This window comes from Vanellus vanellus, assembly GCF_965231255.1.
Source record: "Vanellus vanellus genome assembly, chromosome: 3".
In the NCBI taxonomy this organism is placed as follows: Eukaryota; Metazoa; Chordata; class Aves; order Charadriiformes; family Charadriidae; genus Vanellus; species Vanellus vanellus.
This window is the reverse complement of record NC_138907.1, coordinates 90,586,153-90,604,409: the sequence shown is the minus strand read 5'-3', so window position 1 is coordinate 90,604,409 and position 18,257 is coordinate 90,586,153. Positions and strand designations below refer to the sequence as shown.

Genomic DNA, 18,257 nt, shown 5'->3' with positions numbered 1-18,257 from the left:
AAATTTTATAATTTAATTAAATTACATCAGATTTTAATTTTCCAAGACCTTAGAAACACTTTCATTTCCTAATTACTAAAAGAAAACAAGAGGGAGCTGAACATAAAGTATCTCATGAAATACCTTCCATTTAATTCTCCTTCTAGAGCTTCCTAGGAGAAGGGAGTAAGGGGGTGCTAAACTGAGGTCCCAACAGACGTGTACACGAGTAAAAATTACCTCACAGAGAAAGAATAGAGATTTGGGTGCTGAAGAATGAGGTTAAGAAATCAGATTAATTGTACAGGAGAATCAATCCTCCGGCTAGGGAATGAGGCAGATCTTTTTAATCTTCTGGTTTTTTTCTTCACTGTCACAAGTAGTTTCCTTCTAACAATGATAAAAGTTTTCCACTGCTGTTTCCTAGTATCGTGAAATGGCCTTAAAATTCAAGAGGTACTGCCACCACATTTTTCTTTTTATATTAGTGGTTAATAGTAACTTTGGCTTTAGGGTAAATCGATACAGAGGAAAGATCCTTCATACTTCTCTCCATGATTTCAGTTCTACGTTTATCAAATTCTCTTCATTTCTAAAGTGCACTGGACTGTCTGAAGAGCAGCTTTGCTCTGCGTGGCTAAACATAGAAAAGTTCTTGTCTTTAATAAGGGTTTAGATAAATAATCCCAAACCCCAGTGGGCCTTGTTAAAGCAACATCATAAAATTTTTTACACTTCCTTATGAGTTTGAGGAAAAAAAGTTGTCTACGTATCAGTCTGAGCTCGTGCTGACTAATGTGGCCTTAGGGAAGGGATGAGATGTATGCATCTAGCTGTTAGAAATGGATTTATAGATGCAATTATGATAAATCAGCATAGGTTTATTAAGTAATCATTACTTTTTAAAAAAAAATTAGAAGTTACAGCTGAAAATAGAAGACATGTAGAACCAATGCTTAAATGCTGTAAAGCTGGTGTGACCTCTTGGTTCTGTGCACTGTGAGCACACTAGGAAGTATTCACATCACTCAGTTTTAGGTACTCAGTGATCTGATTGATGAGCAGGGGTGAGATAGCTGATGAAGATACTGGTCCCAGCTGTTGACCCTGCCTGGACATTTGAACTGCTCATCACTCATTTCCTAAACTGTCACAGTTCACAGTGCAGTGCCTTTAAGCAATCCAAAACAGGCAACAATTTACCTTCAACCATATGCTCTAAACTGCAGCAGTTAAGGACTTGACCGTCAAGTGGCTCAGATGTCTGTGCTGCAAAAGCCAGGCGAACAGTTGGTACAGTAACCTCAGCTAAGACCATGACTGAAAAGAAAACTTGGCTTAAGTGAGACAATCTGACTAAGTTCCTCATCTAAGCAGTGCAGGGAGAGCAGCAGAGAGGTGGTATGCCCCATGGGCAAGCAGCAAACCCAGTAAGTAATGTGCTATCCCCTTGCCTTGTTACTAGTGGTCACACCACAGTCCCCAGCAAAAGCTCTAACCACAAAACAAGGGAGCATGGCATTGGGCACTACGTAGAAAATATGGACGACACCCACAGAGCTCATGGCTGATATATCACTTACGAGGACAGAGCTGCTTGTTGAAACTTCTAGGCAAATGATGTGAACTGTACTCATGTTAGATGCCAGTATCTTTCCACCAGGTCTCTCCGACTGCCTAGGTCCCACTGCTTATCACCACTGTCAGATCAATCAGCAGCCTCAACACTGGGACCCAATACCAGAAGGATGGTGTCACAGAATCCCAGAATCACAGAATGGTCACGGTTGGAAGGGACCCCTGGATATCATCCAGTCCAACCCTCCTGCCAGAGCAGGGTTGCCTACAGCGAGTTGCACAGGATGGCATCCAGGAGGGTTTTGAATGTCTCCAGAGTGGGAGACTCCACAACCTCTCTGGGCAGCCTGTTCCAGTGCTCTGCCACTCTCAAAGTAAAGAAGTTCCTCCTCATGTTAAGATGGAACTTCCTATGTTCAAGTTTGTGCCCGTTACCTCTTGTCCTGTCACTGGGCACCACTGAAAAAAGACTGGTCCCATCCTCCTGGCACCCTGCCTTTAAGTATTTATAAGCACTAATAAGACTCTCCCTCAGTCTTCTTTTCTCTAGACTAAAAAGACCCAAGTCCCTCAGTCTTTCCTCATAGGAGAGATGTTCTAATCCCCTAATAATCTTTGTAGCCCTTTGCTGGACCCTCTCCAGCAGTTCCCTGTCCTTCTTGAACCGTGTCTTTGATACCCTGTCTTAACAGTATTGAAACAGGTGTGTAATCAAGGCCCTAGACTAGCAACAAATAGTAACACTTTTTTTCCTCAGCATAATCAACCGAGCAAGTGGTGAAGAAAAGTTATTAAAAAAAATCAAATTAAATTGATTAAATTGAAGATGAGTGAGCCAATGGTGTGTATGATCAGTGATGGCATAGCACACTTGCCCTGTACCTAAAAGCCTTGTGTTCCCTGGCCACAGCACAAAGCACTTCCCTGGATGCAGGTTATTCCTACCAGCTGTGCCACATGAAGATTTGCATATGCTCCATAAACCTTAATTTCCTTTTTAAGACCTATTATACCAAGCAGGAGGCCATTTCTGAAGTTGAAATGGATTTTCAGAACAATATAAAGATGAAAATGTTTTCTGGCCTCTGATTTTTAAACCTTTGGGTAAAACTAAATCACTTCCACAGTGCTGTTGATATTCCATATAGAAGTATTCACAAATACCAGGCACTCTAGAACATTATGCCTGAATCCAAAGGGAAAAGTTATCCTGCTGCACAAATAAAAGCTGTAATCACTGTTCACAAAAAATTCTCAGCTTGCTGCTTTAAAGTTATTTTTTTTCTGATGTACTGACTTCAGAATAGAAGTAAATTCAGTATTTCAAGCTGTAATTGCATGAACCTGCAGCAAAGTAAGGAACACCACAAATCACAGAAATGGTTAATCCTCAGAACTTGCTGACAGCAAAATTTATTATTGTCAGTCATTCAATCCAAACCATTTCCAAACAACAGCCTAATTGCTAAAATTAGAACTTCACATATGACATATATTCTCTTTCCCACTGAAACCATAATTTTCCTGGACAGTTTATTTTTCCCATCATTCTCCCTCTTCACCAATATGATTGTGGCAAAATTTGTATGGATGCTCACTCTATGCAGATATGACACACCACTGACATTAAAACATCAGGTGTGGCTACAAGCCAAATTTAACAAGCAATTAAATCCTAAATAAATAAATAAATAAATAAACAAACAAACCCAGCAGTCAAGAACACAGCTTCCTTTTCTAAAAATAACCTTAAAGTTAATGCAAAAACATAAACTGGCAAAGCAACATTTTTGACATAGGTCACAAATGGCCAAACCACCTGATTTTACTACATCCCACACTCCACTTTGAAAACTCACAACAGACTAATTGCCAGTCTGGAAGGATCAACTTTATACTAGCCCCTTTTCCCTGTCCTCAGCCAGCATGCGTTCTCACACATCCGTCAGGTTTCCTTTGTGCATAGAAATACTCCCCCAGAAATAATCCCTCCATCCTTCACAAAACTGTCCCTAGTTTTAACAGCTCTCCTCAGAGCTAATTCCCAAGTTTTCCATTTCAATTATTCTGAAGCTTTCCCCTTCCCTTACAGCAGAGATTTAACAGTGTCTGTATAATTCCTGCTTATGTTGATGGAGACCCCACAGCACTCAGGCAGCTGTGCAGAGTCCTGCTGTCCTGCTGTCAGCACGAAGCAGAGCTGGAGGATTCACACAGGGCATCAGGTGAATCCATCTGAGATAGCACTGTGGGGGCTGCATTGCGCACATATGCATACCTTGACACAGTCAGATCAGTGAATGCAGACTGTTTCGGCTCTTTAATTTAGTTTTATGAGCTTTCTTAAAATGTTATGGATCAAGAAACAGGGAAACCTAGTCTTGGCTTAGAAGCACAAGGAACAGGAAGGGGAGACATGCAGCCTGGCAGCTGAGTTCTGGACATGAGCAAGAGCAGAAGAAGAAAAAAGGAAGAAAATGGGGATTTAGATGGAAGATTAAACCTAGGGTTTAGCCAAGTTAAGTCAATACTGACGCAGGAGTTGATGTTACAGAGAGACTAAAACGCAGCTTTGTCAAAAGGAAGTAAAATAGGCATGGAAAGATTGAATGACAGACACGAGCTCAGTGAGAAGAGAAGCCTTTGAGTAGATGACCTCGTTCAAAGTGGAGATGCAACAGCTGAAAGTAAGACAGCTGCAGATAAAGTACTATAAATCCTTTGCAAATAAAGTTAATTACAATGGAATCCAGATACAGGAGAACACGCCATAGGTAAAGAAATAATGTCACACTTGATAATTACTAAATTGTTGAATAGCAGCCCAATCAAGACCACAGTACCAGCATGGCTCTCCCCACATGCAAACTCGTCACTCTAAAGAGCTTCCACCAAAAGAGGTATGGTGAAGGTGAACTTGAAAGTCTTTTGGCAGGTCAATGACAGAGCTGGAAAACTGAACTAGAAGGCATCTCCCAGCCAAAAAGCTTATCTCCCTGCAAGAACAGGCATTGTGTCAAAGCAATTAAATCATGCTTCATCTTAAAAACAATTCTGTGTCTTGACTATATTATTGCTATTAGAAGGCTTTGCAGGAACCTCACTGCTCTGACACTGGAAAGCTTCCAATCTCCAGTCGAAACTTTTTCATAATCAACTACATCTGTATGATGTCTCCAACTTCTACTGAAGGCAATCAAAGAACATTACAGTTACCTGGTACCCACTACTACACTATGTTCTTGAAACAATTTGCTGAGTTAGACTTGCACCGGACATAACTGGTGATACAAGAAACTCACCTGGACAACTGTGTTAAATTCAATGGTCCTACACATAAAGGAGAGCTGCTAAAAGTGTCTGCACAATTGCTATGTTGGGGGGCAAAAAACAGCTTCTCAGTGAGTGACAACTTCTTGCAGTAGCCAGCGACAGTTTCGGCAGTTTCAGAAAAAAAAAATATAGTTTTCAATGAAATTTCTCAACTCAGACAAGAGCATGTATTTCTTAATCATCATGACATGCTTGAAAAATTAGAGGCCTTAATAATAAGCAGCCACTTCTGTTTGAAATACAACAGCTTAACAGCAGTTTGCACCAATAATATGCAAACACCTGAAAACATGAAGTAGAGAATATTGACAAACGATTTTTTTAGGTATGACTACAATCACTACTGTTCACAGTTGGTAACAATACTAGATTCAAAATGCACTAAATCATTAAATATCTGATGGGTCTTCTTAGAGCCCCTTTAAGTCCCTTTTCAGAAGGTGATTCTTTGCATTACCACTGTTATTCCAGCTGGTCAAAATTATGCTGGATTCTTTTTTTTTCCCCCAATTAAAAAATATTCCCCAACTTCTGGAGGGAGTTTAAAAATCAGAAAAAAAAAATGTAAAAAATAATTAGAAATGCTTCAGCAGTGTTCTCTGTAGGCCATACAATTGTTTCCATCACAAGATATAAACAAGAGACACACAACAGTTGGGAAGCCAGCCAATAAGGAAAAAGAAGTACATACAAAAGTGCAACTACCTCAACAACATTTCCATACTAAAATAACACAGTTTTGGAGGGTTCAGAAAAATCAATGTCTACACGGGAAAGAAAAGACATGCTTAGTTTAAAACCCAACTTCTAACCAGTTCTGCTACTGATACTATGCAGCTGCCCATCAGTACCAGCTGAAAAGCCTCAGCTGCAGCATTGGAGATATGGACATCCAGTTGACACACATGCCTGCAGTCGCTTCCCTGAAGAACCATCTTCAACGAGACACCATACAATTTTGCTTTCTCCAGGAAAGCCAGCAAAATCAGGGCCCACAGGAGCACTCAAGTGATTTCTGTATTCCTGTCTCCGGTACAATGGAGAACTCCATAGAATCCAGTCAGTGTTGCTGTGAAGTTAGGAAAAATTTGAAGGCTTAACTGGTATTATGTTAATGCGTACACTCTGGGAAGAATATAAGCCAAATTTAATACTCTTTTAACCATACACAGAAGGAAAATGGGCATGGTCAATCCAACAGCTCGCTTCTGAATAGATCTAATAGCCCTGCCTTCAGCAATTATTTGACTGAAATTCAGCAATATATTTGACTAAAATTCTAAAATTCTGCAGCAATTTTATTCCCTGGAAGTACACCTTCCAGGTGTCCTCCTCTTCTGCCTCAAACATTCATATCCACATAGGCATCACTTATTATGCCTATTAGTTATACAGATTATTTCACGTAGCTTAAGGCCCGTATTCAGAGGAACCAGCATGAGCATTGCTTGTTCTGTTTATCCTTGATGCTACTGCATTCAAAATAAGCAACCAACAGCAATATCCCATTGTTGCCACACACAAATGGAAATATCCTGAACAATTTCACCAATTAGCCTTCCTTGGTCTCAAGTCATATGCTCCCAATTTGCTTTAGCCTTACTGACTTAAAAAGTATTGCAAGTAAAATTAGCAGCCTAAATCATTTTGTTAATCTAAGTATTGTTAGTTTACACAGCCTGTCATGGAGAAATACAATAGAAATAACAAATGGTAATTAATTTAAAACAGCCCAAGATCCTAGAATTCAGTAAATCAAGTTTTGAGGTTTAAGCAGCTCTTGTCGGCAATCTGTCCAACAGGCTTTTATAAGTTTTGTTTTTTCACTCTTGGTTCATTATACGATTCCTCCCTGCTCAAATGGATCCTGTCATTTAAAAGGCACTATAGGAGTTGAGTACTTACAATTCCCAAGTGAACTCAGCAGTTTTTATAAGTCTATGAGAAACGAACTGTAAGCCTCTAAGTGGAAAGCTGCTGTAGTGTGACTTATGATCATAAAATTATCTTCAATGGATCATCACTATCGCATTTAGGCTATATGGCTTTCAAAAAAGCAGTGTTACAACAAAACCAAAATTAATATACTAGAGATATATACATGTCAAGCAAGACTTGAATAAATGTGACGCTGCTGTCCCTCCAGCAAACTAGCCAGTAAATCTAAGTCCTAAATGTAATCAGCAAGAACACCACATGCTGTAATCCCAGTGTAAAGTTTAGGATCCCCATGTCCATTTTGCCAGTATGAATGCAGAACTGTTGTGCGCTAAATCCCCCAATCCTAGATCTAGAGGCAACTCACTGAAACTAGTAGGAGATCAGCTTAGAAGAGGTTAAAAGAGTACTACACAGCAGTAGTGAACTTCTGGAACTTGCTGTTACAAGACATTGTGGAGACAGACAGCACCAGTACGGTCAAAAAGCATATATTCAAATACATGGTCAAAAGATGCACGAACAGATAGTAAAGGAAACAGGCAGGGCTGTACCCCCTAACATTCTCAATACAACAACTACAGAGCTGAGCAGTACAAGGAAGTGCTGAGGCTCACATGCTACTCTAAAGAACACCTCTGGATGTCAGAGGGAGGATACTGGGCTAGCTGGTACACTGATCTGGCTCAGCGTGGCATTTCTTACGTTCTTATCATCATATAAAAGTGGAATTAACTAACCGGCAATGCAGTTGTGTCAGCCTATACATTTTAAATTAGTTTTAGATAGTCTTGCTGCTTTTAATTCACATTTTTTTTCCCATTCAACTTGACATTTCTCTCACTGCCAACCAGAACCGGAGAACCGGAAAGAACCAGAACTACCAAAATTGTGTTTCACATATAAATATGAAGACTAATTAAAAAAAAAATACAAGCCTAAATTATATTTTTTGTTCTACCATATTACAGAATCCCAAATCCCGATTCAAAAGCATATTAAATGTGATAGATCTTAATAGCAAATTTATCTATTTTTTCTAAGAAATTAGAACACAAAAAGTATCTAAGTAATAGCACATACAGTCAATTTCTTATTTTTACATTTTCAATTACTATGTATATAGTATGTAACACTTCTAATGCAGAGTACAACAGCAGTACCCTGCAAGGTGAGTAGTGACACATCAGCAGCTTTCATGCTACACAAGAAAAAAGGCAGGCTATTGATCAGATTATTAACAAATGGCTAAGTGATTTGGGATTCCAAATCCACTTTTAAAAAACCAGTCAGACCCCTATGTCTTCTGACTTCAATGCTAAATTTCAAAAGATAAGCAAAAAAGGCAATCTAAGCAACAAGCTCAGCTGGAATGATAACATGAACAAAATTTTTGAGCAAAATACAAGAGACCTTATTTGGTAGACAAAGAGTTTATTCCAACATTTTTCTCTACTTCAGTTAGTATTTCTAAGTCTATTTAGAAGTGGAAAGGGTAGATACCAAAAATATGACGGCTCCGAAGAGTTGGAAAGATATATCAGATCTGTGTTTAGGGATAAGAATGAAGTTCTTAAGTAACTACCAGAAAAGGATGCTGCACATGGCAGGTCTAGTTTCAATAAACAAGAAAGTCAGGATATTTCCTGAAAGTTATACTTAAAAGTTGCATACATCTTTTCCTAGAGGTGGGAAAGGATGTTACCAGTACTGAAGAACAGTTCTTTCTTCTGGAGAACAATCTCTAGCTAAAAATAATAGTTCTCACATGGAGCTTTCATCTCTTCCTCCAAGCTTCAGCCCAAGCATTCAAAGTTCAGGAGGCCTCCAGCTTCCACATGTCTATCAAACTGAAAAGTATTTTTTTTTCTCCCTCCTGTCCCAAAACCCTGACTGGCATCACACTGCATCTTTCAAAAAGCTTTGCGTGACTGCTCAGTCAGTTCTTTTAAGGAAACCCACCTCACCTGTGGTGTCAGTTCTCTTAACTTGATACCATGAAAGAATTCAAGAAGGGAACAGAAAAAAGAAATATCTGAAACAAAACAGATCCTTCACACTCCATTTACAATCACACACACTCATGTAATCCATCCAGATATAGCACAAAAAAATTATTATACTACAGAAATCACCTTAAAGAGGGCACAGAACAGTGAAACATTGGTCAGTCCGTCAGACAACTCTTGGTCTGTGTGGTCCCATGTGTTTTCTACAGGCAAGAGTTACTGAAACACTAGGAAAAGGCATTCTATTCCACACATACAAAAATCAGTGAAATAGGACACAGTTTGATTCTTTTATGAGAGGTGAATTACTCTAGAGTCATATACAGAATGAAAGTGATTCTTGGGACAAATAAACAACATTCTGGAATACATCAGTAACAGCTTCATAAACAGCTCACTATACATGGACTGTAATAAAAGCACTGAGACACAAAACCTCCACATTTTCGCCACAAACTCAATTTTCTAGCTTATTCTGTCCCTCTAAAGCTAATAAACCAAACAATTTCTGGAAGTCATTTTTCAACTCTCAAATGATAAGCAGCAAATTCTTACATAGGAGTAGGCTTCTGCAAAAGCTGTAAACCATTCAGAGAGGCTCCAGATGTATGCAAGAAATAAAAAGCTATCAATGACTTTTTGACAAAGCTTTGCCTAGCACATTACTATAAAGGGAAAAGTGTAATTTTCCTCTAACTGTACTTTCACATATATTTTCTGAGATCAAGTTATGGTCGAATTGCCATGTAACTGTATTTTCAATTTTCTTCATACATTTTTACAACACTCTCACTTCAGCAGTATTTATCATTATCACTCCCAGCAGTCAAGGTTGTTTGCACAAGGTGTTATTTGCCAAGAACCTGCTACTTGAAAGGAAGACCTCTTCTGTCTACACAGCAGATTTGTAGGTGGAGAAAAGAAGCCTTGCTGAGAGAAAAGTGGAGGGATAATCACATACACATCGTCAAAAAAAAATCTAAGTAAGAACAGAGCAGAAAATACATGAGGCATCCTTCTCTAATGGGACTCAACTACACTCATAACATACGTTTCCCATAGGTGACAAGAAGAAACAACAGTATATAATTTCAACTAATTTGTTGTAAAAGGATTACTCATAAAGATCCTGCAAAGGCTGGAAGCCTACTGTAGCCAGACCTACCCAGAACTCGTGCTATCACACATGAGACATACCTAAGCGTTTCCAGCCCTGTTTAACAGTTGAAAGAGTAACATATGAATCATAGAATGGTTTAGGTTGGAAAGGACCTTGAGTTCCAATCCCCCTGCCATAGGCAGGGACACCTCCCACTAGACCAGGCTGCCCAAGGCCACATCAAGCCTGGCCTTAAACCTCTCTGGGAAACCTCTTCCAGTGCCTTACCACCCTCAAAGTGAAAAATTTCTTCCTAATGTTTAATCTGAACCTGCCCTCTTCCAGTTTAAAGCCATTCCCCCTTGTCCTATCACTACATGCTCTAGTAAAAAGTCCTTCCCCAGCTCTCCTGTAGGCCCCCTTTAGGTACTGGAAGGGAAATAAATAAAATCAATAAAACACTTCAAGGCTGCTCTCAGGAAGATCAGAGGAATAGGGCTCTGCAAGGAGAAATGCCAAGAGCTACATTTTAAACAGCATGTCTGGATATACCTAACCATGTCTTAACTTCACAATTCCTTAAAAGCTACTGAACATTCTTAAGCAATGCAGTCTAACATGCAGAGAATACCCAGAGCACAACCATTAATAATTCATTGCCAAAACAAAGGTACACAGAGAGAGGCTTCACATGTCGTGTTCTTAGTTTGGTCCTATTCCGTATCTCAGTCATTCTCCTGGAGACTGGCACAAGAGAGATGCTTCTTTCATTCCCAGATGACATGAAGCTGGGAAGGACCATCAGTATGCCACATGTTGGAAATCAAAATGGCCAAGGCCAAAAGGGAAAAATATTCTGAACAAAATTAGGATGTAATTAAACAAAGGACAACCGCACAAAAACAGAAAGGAAGGCTGCCTATTAGACTTCAATTTACTGGAAAGGATCAGATGGTCAACACAGATCAACAAACTGAACATGAATCAGCATGTTGTTGATAAAAAGGTGGACACAACAAAAGGGGTAACCTTCTCAGCAACATTCAGCCTAACTCAGAACACAGTATTGTTACAGCGGGCTTCGGGATCAGCTACCCCCAAACAGCTATTGCTCCAAATTTGTTAATTATCATTGTGGCTGGTATCACTCAGCAGCCAGTAATGAACCACTAAAATTTATCCTACTTAAATGTTTGTTTCCTTTGCTTTGTTAACAGAGTAATACTTAATGTAAGGTACAGTGATAGATATACCAGTGATTTACTGGAGGAAAGAGAGTTCTGTTGCTCACTGAACCATAGTGTTGTTCACAGGACTTAATTCCTAGTTTAAGGGGAAAAAAGCACTTCAATATCTGAGGAAGAAAAATAAGCATTATGTTAATTATGAAGAATTGCAATTCTTTAATTGAATGAACTGTACTCTGAATAAAGAAGAAAAAAAATGAGCTTTGGAGTAAGCCTGTAAATTTCTGCTGACTTCCTAAAAGTCTGAAAAGAAAGATCATGTATAAAAGCTACTACACTCCCCCAAAGAGAAATATTCAAGTGCATCCCAAGAAATCTGAACCTAAGGGTGACTTCAAAAATTGGGTGCCTGAATCTGAATTAATAGAGAATCACAGTTAGGCTCTCTCTAGCAGAGGGAGCTTGCCAGGGCAGAATTTCACAAAGCCCAAGACCTCGACTACTACCATGGAACCATGTATTTGTCTCAGGAAGTAGATTTATACTTCTGTAAGTAGACTAAGTACAGATTTTCTTTCATTTCTTCACTCATGTTTTACAAATATGTGATTATGTTATTATATTTAGATATGAAAAATAAATGTTTTTATTTCTAGTTTACCTTAAACCATCTAAACTTATGGCCCAGCTACCCAGCACAGGCTCTGCTGTGCCCACAGGTAAGAAAGGTGCTTCCCCTCCCATCGCACAGATCAGATTCTGGCACTGCAGGAATCAGATAGGACTCAAGTGTACCCAGTGACTCGCAACAACTGAAGAGGCTCTCTGGCATCCAACAGGATATCAGAGTGCATGCTTATCCCTTGTAACTGTTGGGGTCCAGGTCACAAGCAGACCTCCTGCTGGCTGCTTCCTACACAGGAGGTATCCTTGCTTACTACCCACTCATAGGGAGCAGACCACAGGCTGCATTATTTCAAAGGCAGGTGTGTGTGCAGAAACAAGCAAGGTAAGTATTATAGTTATTATCAGAATGTGGGCATCTAAAACATTTGGAACTTGCACTTTCAAGAAATCAGACACTTTGTTCAAAATTCTTGAAATAATATTTGAAATCTAAATGCAAACAGGTTGCATTAATTAAGTTGTACTGGTTTTGATATTTTTGCTTCTGCTATGTTTACATTCCTGTTCAGTACAGAAAGTCTTCAGTCTCATTGCACATGTCCAGGCAGTACTTCAAGCCAACTGATAAATGAGTTAGTGGAAAGAGACTGAAGTGCTAATGTCCTTTTTACTGTTCTTTACTAGAAATATAAAAATGGGAGAACAATACTAAACCATTAGTTACTTTGGCTACTGAACCTGAAAAAGAACCTTGTGTTTTTTCTCTTCCATTTTTGCATTTGTCCATGGACTGGACAGGAAAGATGTCAATTACTGTCAGAACAGAATTAAAACCTCAGTTGTGCCTTCTGCTCACTGCAGAGTCCCAAAGATAAATACAAAGTAATCTTCAGAAACAAGTGATTTGTAACAAGTCTGTTTGGGGAAATGGAAAGAACTGAATAAAATCTCACAGTAAAATTCTGCTGCTGAGAACTTCATTCAAGAAAAGCATTTGTGAATAATAGCGAAGTGACTAAGTAGATCGGACTTTTTTATCTCAATAGCATGTCAAAGTAACTGAACGTGTGTTAAGGTAATTAAATCTTCTCGGTGATAAAGAATTGAAACTTGAAAAGCAAACCTGTAAGTTACACTTCTGTAAGACTTAATAGTGGTAAGTGAAGTGTCTTTCATTTTAGAGCAGGCAGCAGTTCTTCCAATATCTCCCATTCTAAGAATAAGCGGTTTAAATGATAATACTTTAAGATGTATTTTGGATCACTAAATAACATTTAGATCACAGAGGTTTTCCAATGCCAACTTCTGAAGCTATTACATTAAAGGTAATTTTTTCACTTACATGAATAACATAAACAATGTAGTATGACCTTTTCTCTAAATATTAGAATTTTGAATTCTCTCCCTATGTCAGAGTTTATTTCAACTATTCAGTATTGGATCTGTTTGAAAAATAAAAAGGATACACTTGGCAACATTCAGGATAAACACTATGATGAATCACACATTTTTGTAAGGTGTATATTTCTCCTGCAAAAATATTTAAATTCGGATGTACATGTTTGCTTGTCTGTGGAAGACAACATTTTTGTTGTACTTTTATGAGGTTTTGGGCTATAAATTAGTTGTGTACTGACTGAGTCTGGAGGGACTGTCTTCTAAATCTTAAATACATCCATACTTCTTTAAATCTGTCATCTAATTTCCAAGAATTTAAAGGAAAAACAACAAAACCAAACCACTATTTAAGTCTGGCTGATACAAAACCAATGCTTTCTTTTCTATCACTGCCAAAACAGAAGCAGAAAATTATGCTAAAATCACACTCCATCACCTGCAAACATTAGACCCTCTGCTTAATCAATATTCTCTTATCTTTGCTCTCCAACAGATAAAGGCTTTAATACGTTAGGCAGTGTATGTTTTTCATAATGTATACTTCAAAGCTTGCTGAAATCAAATGTTTACTTTATGAGGGCTCCAGTAGTCTTGGATATGTCCAAGAAAAACATTTCTGTGTTATTGTAATCAACACCTTCCTCACCTCTTCTTTCCCCTTCTCTCAGGGCCTATTCCTTTTTGAAATAATGCCACCACTGGGCTGAAAGCAAGTTACACATAGGGACTAATCTGATAACTCAATGAACTTCTGAATCATATCTGAAAAGGGCTTTCCTTTTGAGAATATGCTATATGCTGAGAGTATGCTATACTGATACAGCATTCTTCAAATTATTCTGCTAGGCTACATTCACAAGTATCTTTTAACAGCAACAGTGTTAGACGCATTGTCCGTGATCATTACACTAATTTATTGTGACCCACCAGAAAACACCTGTAGAACGGAAGATAACTTGTCTTAGACAAATTCCAGGCCTGCGAACAGCTCTATCTCTTGCAAAACAACACACAATTTTAAGGCAAAAAAGGTCAAGACTGAAGCTGGAACAGGTAGGTAAGATTTGCTAAACTAATACCTACCCACCTCTACCCTCTTGGTTTCAGATGTACCAAAGAGGTCCAAATCCTGTACTGTGGAATTGCAGAGAATCCCATAAATAACTTGACAGCTGAGATTAGATCTTCACACAAAACACAGAAATTGAAGACAAAGAGGGAGATCTAGCTAAACTTAAGCATATTCAGGTGTCAGACCATGCCCCTTATCTCCCTGTAATTTTTCCTCCTCCCTGAACTACGCCTACAGCTACAGCTGCAGAGCAGCACGTTCTGAGACTGTACAGACAAAACTCATTGCCTCTCTGTGGGATTCACAGTGTCACCATCCTTCCAGCTTCTGCCAACAGCCAGAAAAATGACCAAGCTCTAGAAATGCACAGTGAGCTACTACACGTAAAAAACGGATACATGAGAAAACATATTACTCTCCTGCAATCAAGGGAGACAACTTCTATTTGTATCATATACCTAAATTATCTACATGTGCCTCTAGGAACAACATAACACTTTGGTCTACATTTTAACATTACAGTGCAAAAATTTAACCACCAGATTATCTCTCTGGCTGTAACAGAAACCAAATATTATTCCTCTGTCATTTAGCTAAAAAAATAAAATAAAATATGCAATTTCAGAGATACACCTCTAACACTAACAGACTACCCAAAGAACCTCAAAGAAATATTGCTGCCCTGAAAAACAGAACAAATCAACAATCAGAACTTCAGGTCAGAAAAGGCTATACTTACTCCTTATTCCTGCTTTTAATGCATGGCTGGTAAAGGACTTTGACAGCATTCCAGGTCCCCACTGGTCCAGAACTAGGCATGAAAATATCTCCAAACAATGTAAAAACACTGTGGGAGGAGGAACTTCCTAAAGACTCCACGAGCAATGTGTCAGAATTTAAAAGCCATATCTACAAATGAAGAAATAATTTTACTGTAGTTTACATCAATTTCAATTTGTTCCTTTACTCTGATCCTAAAGCCACAATCTAAGTTTCTAAGTTTCTAACAAAGTGTTAACAGACATAAATTGACATTTTATTATTCAGCACAGTCTGCACAGCCTCTAGTGGAGAAAAATGGGTTAATACAATAAACTGATGCCCGATTTATCACAGTCACTCTTAAGATCATTATTTCTGTGAAGGTGCCTCTTTTTGTAGCTGCAGCACATTTTCTTTGTTAGTAACAAAAGAAACAGTCCCAACTCATCTTTTTCAGTACCAAATGGATTATTTCTCTAATTTCATAGTTTTTTAGGAATTAGTCGAGCATATGGTGTTGAACAACTGAGGGCTAAAGACAGGGAACTGAAAGACTGCCTACTGGAAGTGCCAAAAATAAAGGATTTTTAGAAAAAGCGTGATAGTTATGACTGGATAGAGCTAAGACATGCAAGGCAAAAGACAGCAATTAATGTGGTCTAAAACGAAGACTGAGATTTAAATAGCCACAACAGGCCCTTACTTGGAAAATAAATCTTTATCAAATTAGATAATGGAACTGGTATTGTTCAGCACTAGTTGCTCACAGTGATTCATGGGCAATTTCCTGGGCAGAGTTTTGAGAAATCTAAACTTTTTGCACCACATTATGATCTTATTTAATCTTTGTGTGATTGTGCATCACTGTTTCAACTTGGATTCGGGGCCTTCATGCTAAGCACTCCAACAAATAGTTGGGCTTTTCCTTTATTCACAGCCTGCAGTAGTGATCTGCGTTACCAATGGAAATCAATTTTTACAAGTCTTGAGTCTGTATGAAAAGTTTATATATGAAATATTTATCATAGAAAGTGGGATTCAAGCAGGGCTGCTCACTAGAGAGTAATCTTCTGCTTCTCATGACTTAATCAGCTTCAAGTAAAGCAAGTTACATGATGTTAGGTAGCAGACATATGATATCCCCTGTGGAGGGAGAAAGCCACTGTTAACAGGACACACAGTATATGTCGTAATTGAATGTGACAGTCACAATTTATCAGAGCCCAAGGCTCAGAACATTACAGTGGAAGCTCCATAAAAGAGGAATGAGCTATATTGATAAAGATGTCTTGGGAGGGGATGGGAGGAGAATCACTTTAGCATATGCACATAAATGATGACAAGCAACTGCACTTGGCTTAACAAGTGGCTGTTCATCAGTTTTGCTTTGGTAACTCACTGTACACATTCATAGCCTAAACTGCAAAATATACCTCATTAGCTAGGACCATTGCACACAGTGCTTTAAGCCAAGTGTTTAAAAGGTATTGGAGAAAATACGGAAAAAAAGAGAAGTGTCCTGCAGACAGGCCACTGCTAACACGCTTAGCTTTAACTAAACAGAGTTCCTTCCTTTTGAAATTATTAACACTTCCCTGTGAAGCAGTCTCCTGGGATGCTTTTCAGAAGATGAATATCCTTCAAACTAGCCTAGGGAACAATGCAGCAATAGCTGTCTGCTCCATTCAAAATCCTTCTGCAACTTGCTTTAGAGAAAACAACCAAACCATTTCATTTGTAATGTGGTCCCTCTGAAAAGTACTTCCTTCTACCACAAGTGCTGGTATGTGGCATCTGACAATAAAATTCTACCACTTTTGTTTCAACAGCAATGCAATAGATCTGTATTAATAATTTAGCACACAATACAGAGAAAGCAAATGAATCTTTGCGGGTGGAAGGACACTTGGCCATAAGAAAATCCACTTCTGAACTACATTTGCTTCTTTAGGCAACAATTCCCTTTTTTTCCTCATGCAGGAATTATTTTTTGATCTTACTTTTGGTCTGAATGAACAATCATTCACCAAGACTCAGTGTGTTGACTCAAGGCAGTTTATACATGTTATTCCTAGCTAACAGTTTCAAATTTTGCGCTGTGCTTTCAACTATGTTACTCACAATATACAATCTTTCCTTCCTCTCTACCACTTTGTACAGCAGAGCCTGCACAACTGAATTCCTTTCATATTAATTCCATTACAGAAAGATAAACAGGTAAAGTTTAGAATTCATTCATAGTGCAGATTGATGACCTTTTCTGAAACAACAGCATTAGGAGAGAGTGTTTGGGGTTACGTTGGTGGGTTTTTTTGTTGTTTTATTTTGGTTTTTAAATCACCTTGTCGATAGGCTTCAAAGATGCTCTTAGCAGAAAAGCTGCAACAAATCTCAGTTATACTTTGTGGGACTTGATCCAAACAGGTGAAATAGCGATTAATATTCTGTGATCAGTTTCCTAAAATCTCAACCTGGCTCTGCAGCATCAATTTGTGGACAATTAGGCATCAATTCGAATTTAACATGGCTAAAAGAAGCTGTTGTTCTTCCTTGCTAATTCTTTCTTAGCCATTGCAGACATTACCATTACTCTCATCATCACACAGGTCAGTAATGCAAACATCTTTCTTCACAGCTTCTTTGTCCTTACACTCAGACTGTTCAGATAAAGATGTGGTCTTCCATAAGTTATTGATGATAACTTTTTGACTCAGGTGGTGGAGGAGCCAACAAGGATAGATGTACTACTGGAACTAGTACTGACAAACAAAGAAGGAATGGTGGAGGACATTAAGGTCGGGGGCAGCCTTGGCTGTAGTGATCATGAGAAGACAGAGTTCAGGATTAAGTGTAGTATGCATAAAACAGGTAGGATTGCAACCTTGGACTTCAGGGAGGCTAACTTTGATCTCTTCAAGAAACTGCTTGGAGAAATCCCATGGGTGAGGGCTCTAGAGGGTAGGGGGGCTCAAGAGAGCTGGTTGATATTTAAGTATAACTTCCTCCGAGCTCAGGATCAGTGCATCCCTAGGAGCAAGAAATCAAGCAAGGGAAGCAGGAGACCTGCATGGTTGAGCAGGGAGCTTCTGAAACAGCTCAAGCGGAAGAAGGAAGTTTACGGTATGTGGAAGAAGGGATTGACCACTTGGGAAGAGTACAATAATGCTGTCAGAGTATGCAGGGATGAAATAAGGAAATCCAAGACTGCCTTGGGAATTAAATCTGGCAAGGGATGTCAAGGTCAACAGGAAGGGTTTCTTCATGTACATCAGAGG

At 38.8% G+C, this 18,257-nt stretch overlaps 1 protein-coding gene across 1 annotated transcript in view; it reads right to left on the bottom strand.

Moving 5' to 3' along the window:
* The window catches only part of UBE3D (ubiquitin protein ligase E3D), a gene marked incomplete at its 5' end in the record, with an annotated part of 89,855 nt that overhangs the window by 45,935 nt on the left and 25,663 nt on the right, over positions 1-18,257 (bottom strand). Inside the window, one exon of the mRNA XM_082480558.1 lies at positions 14,960-15,129. Within this exon, the coding sequence (XP_082336684.1) occupies positions 14,960-15,129 (170 nt within the window). The remainder of the gene's footprint in view (positions 1-14,959; positions 15,130-18,257) is intronic.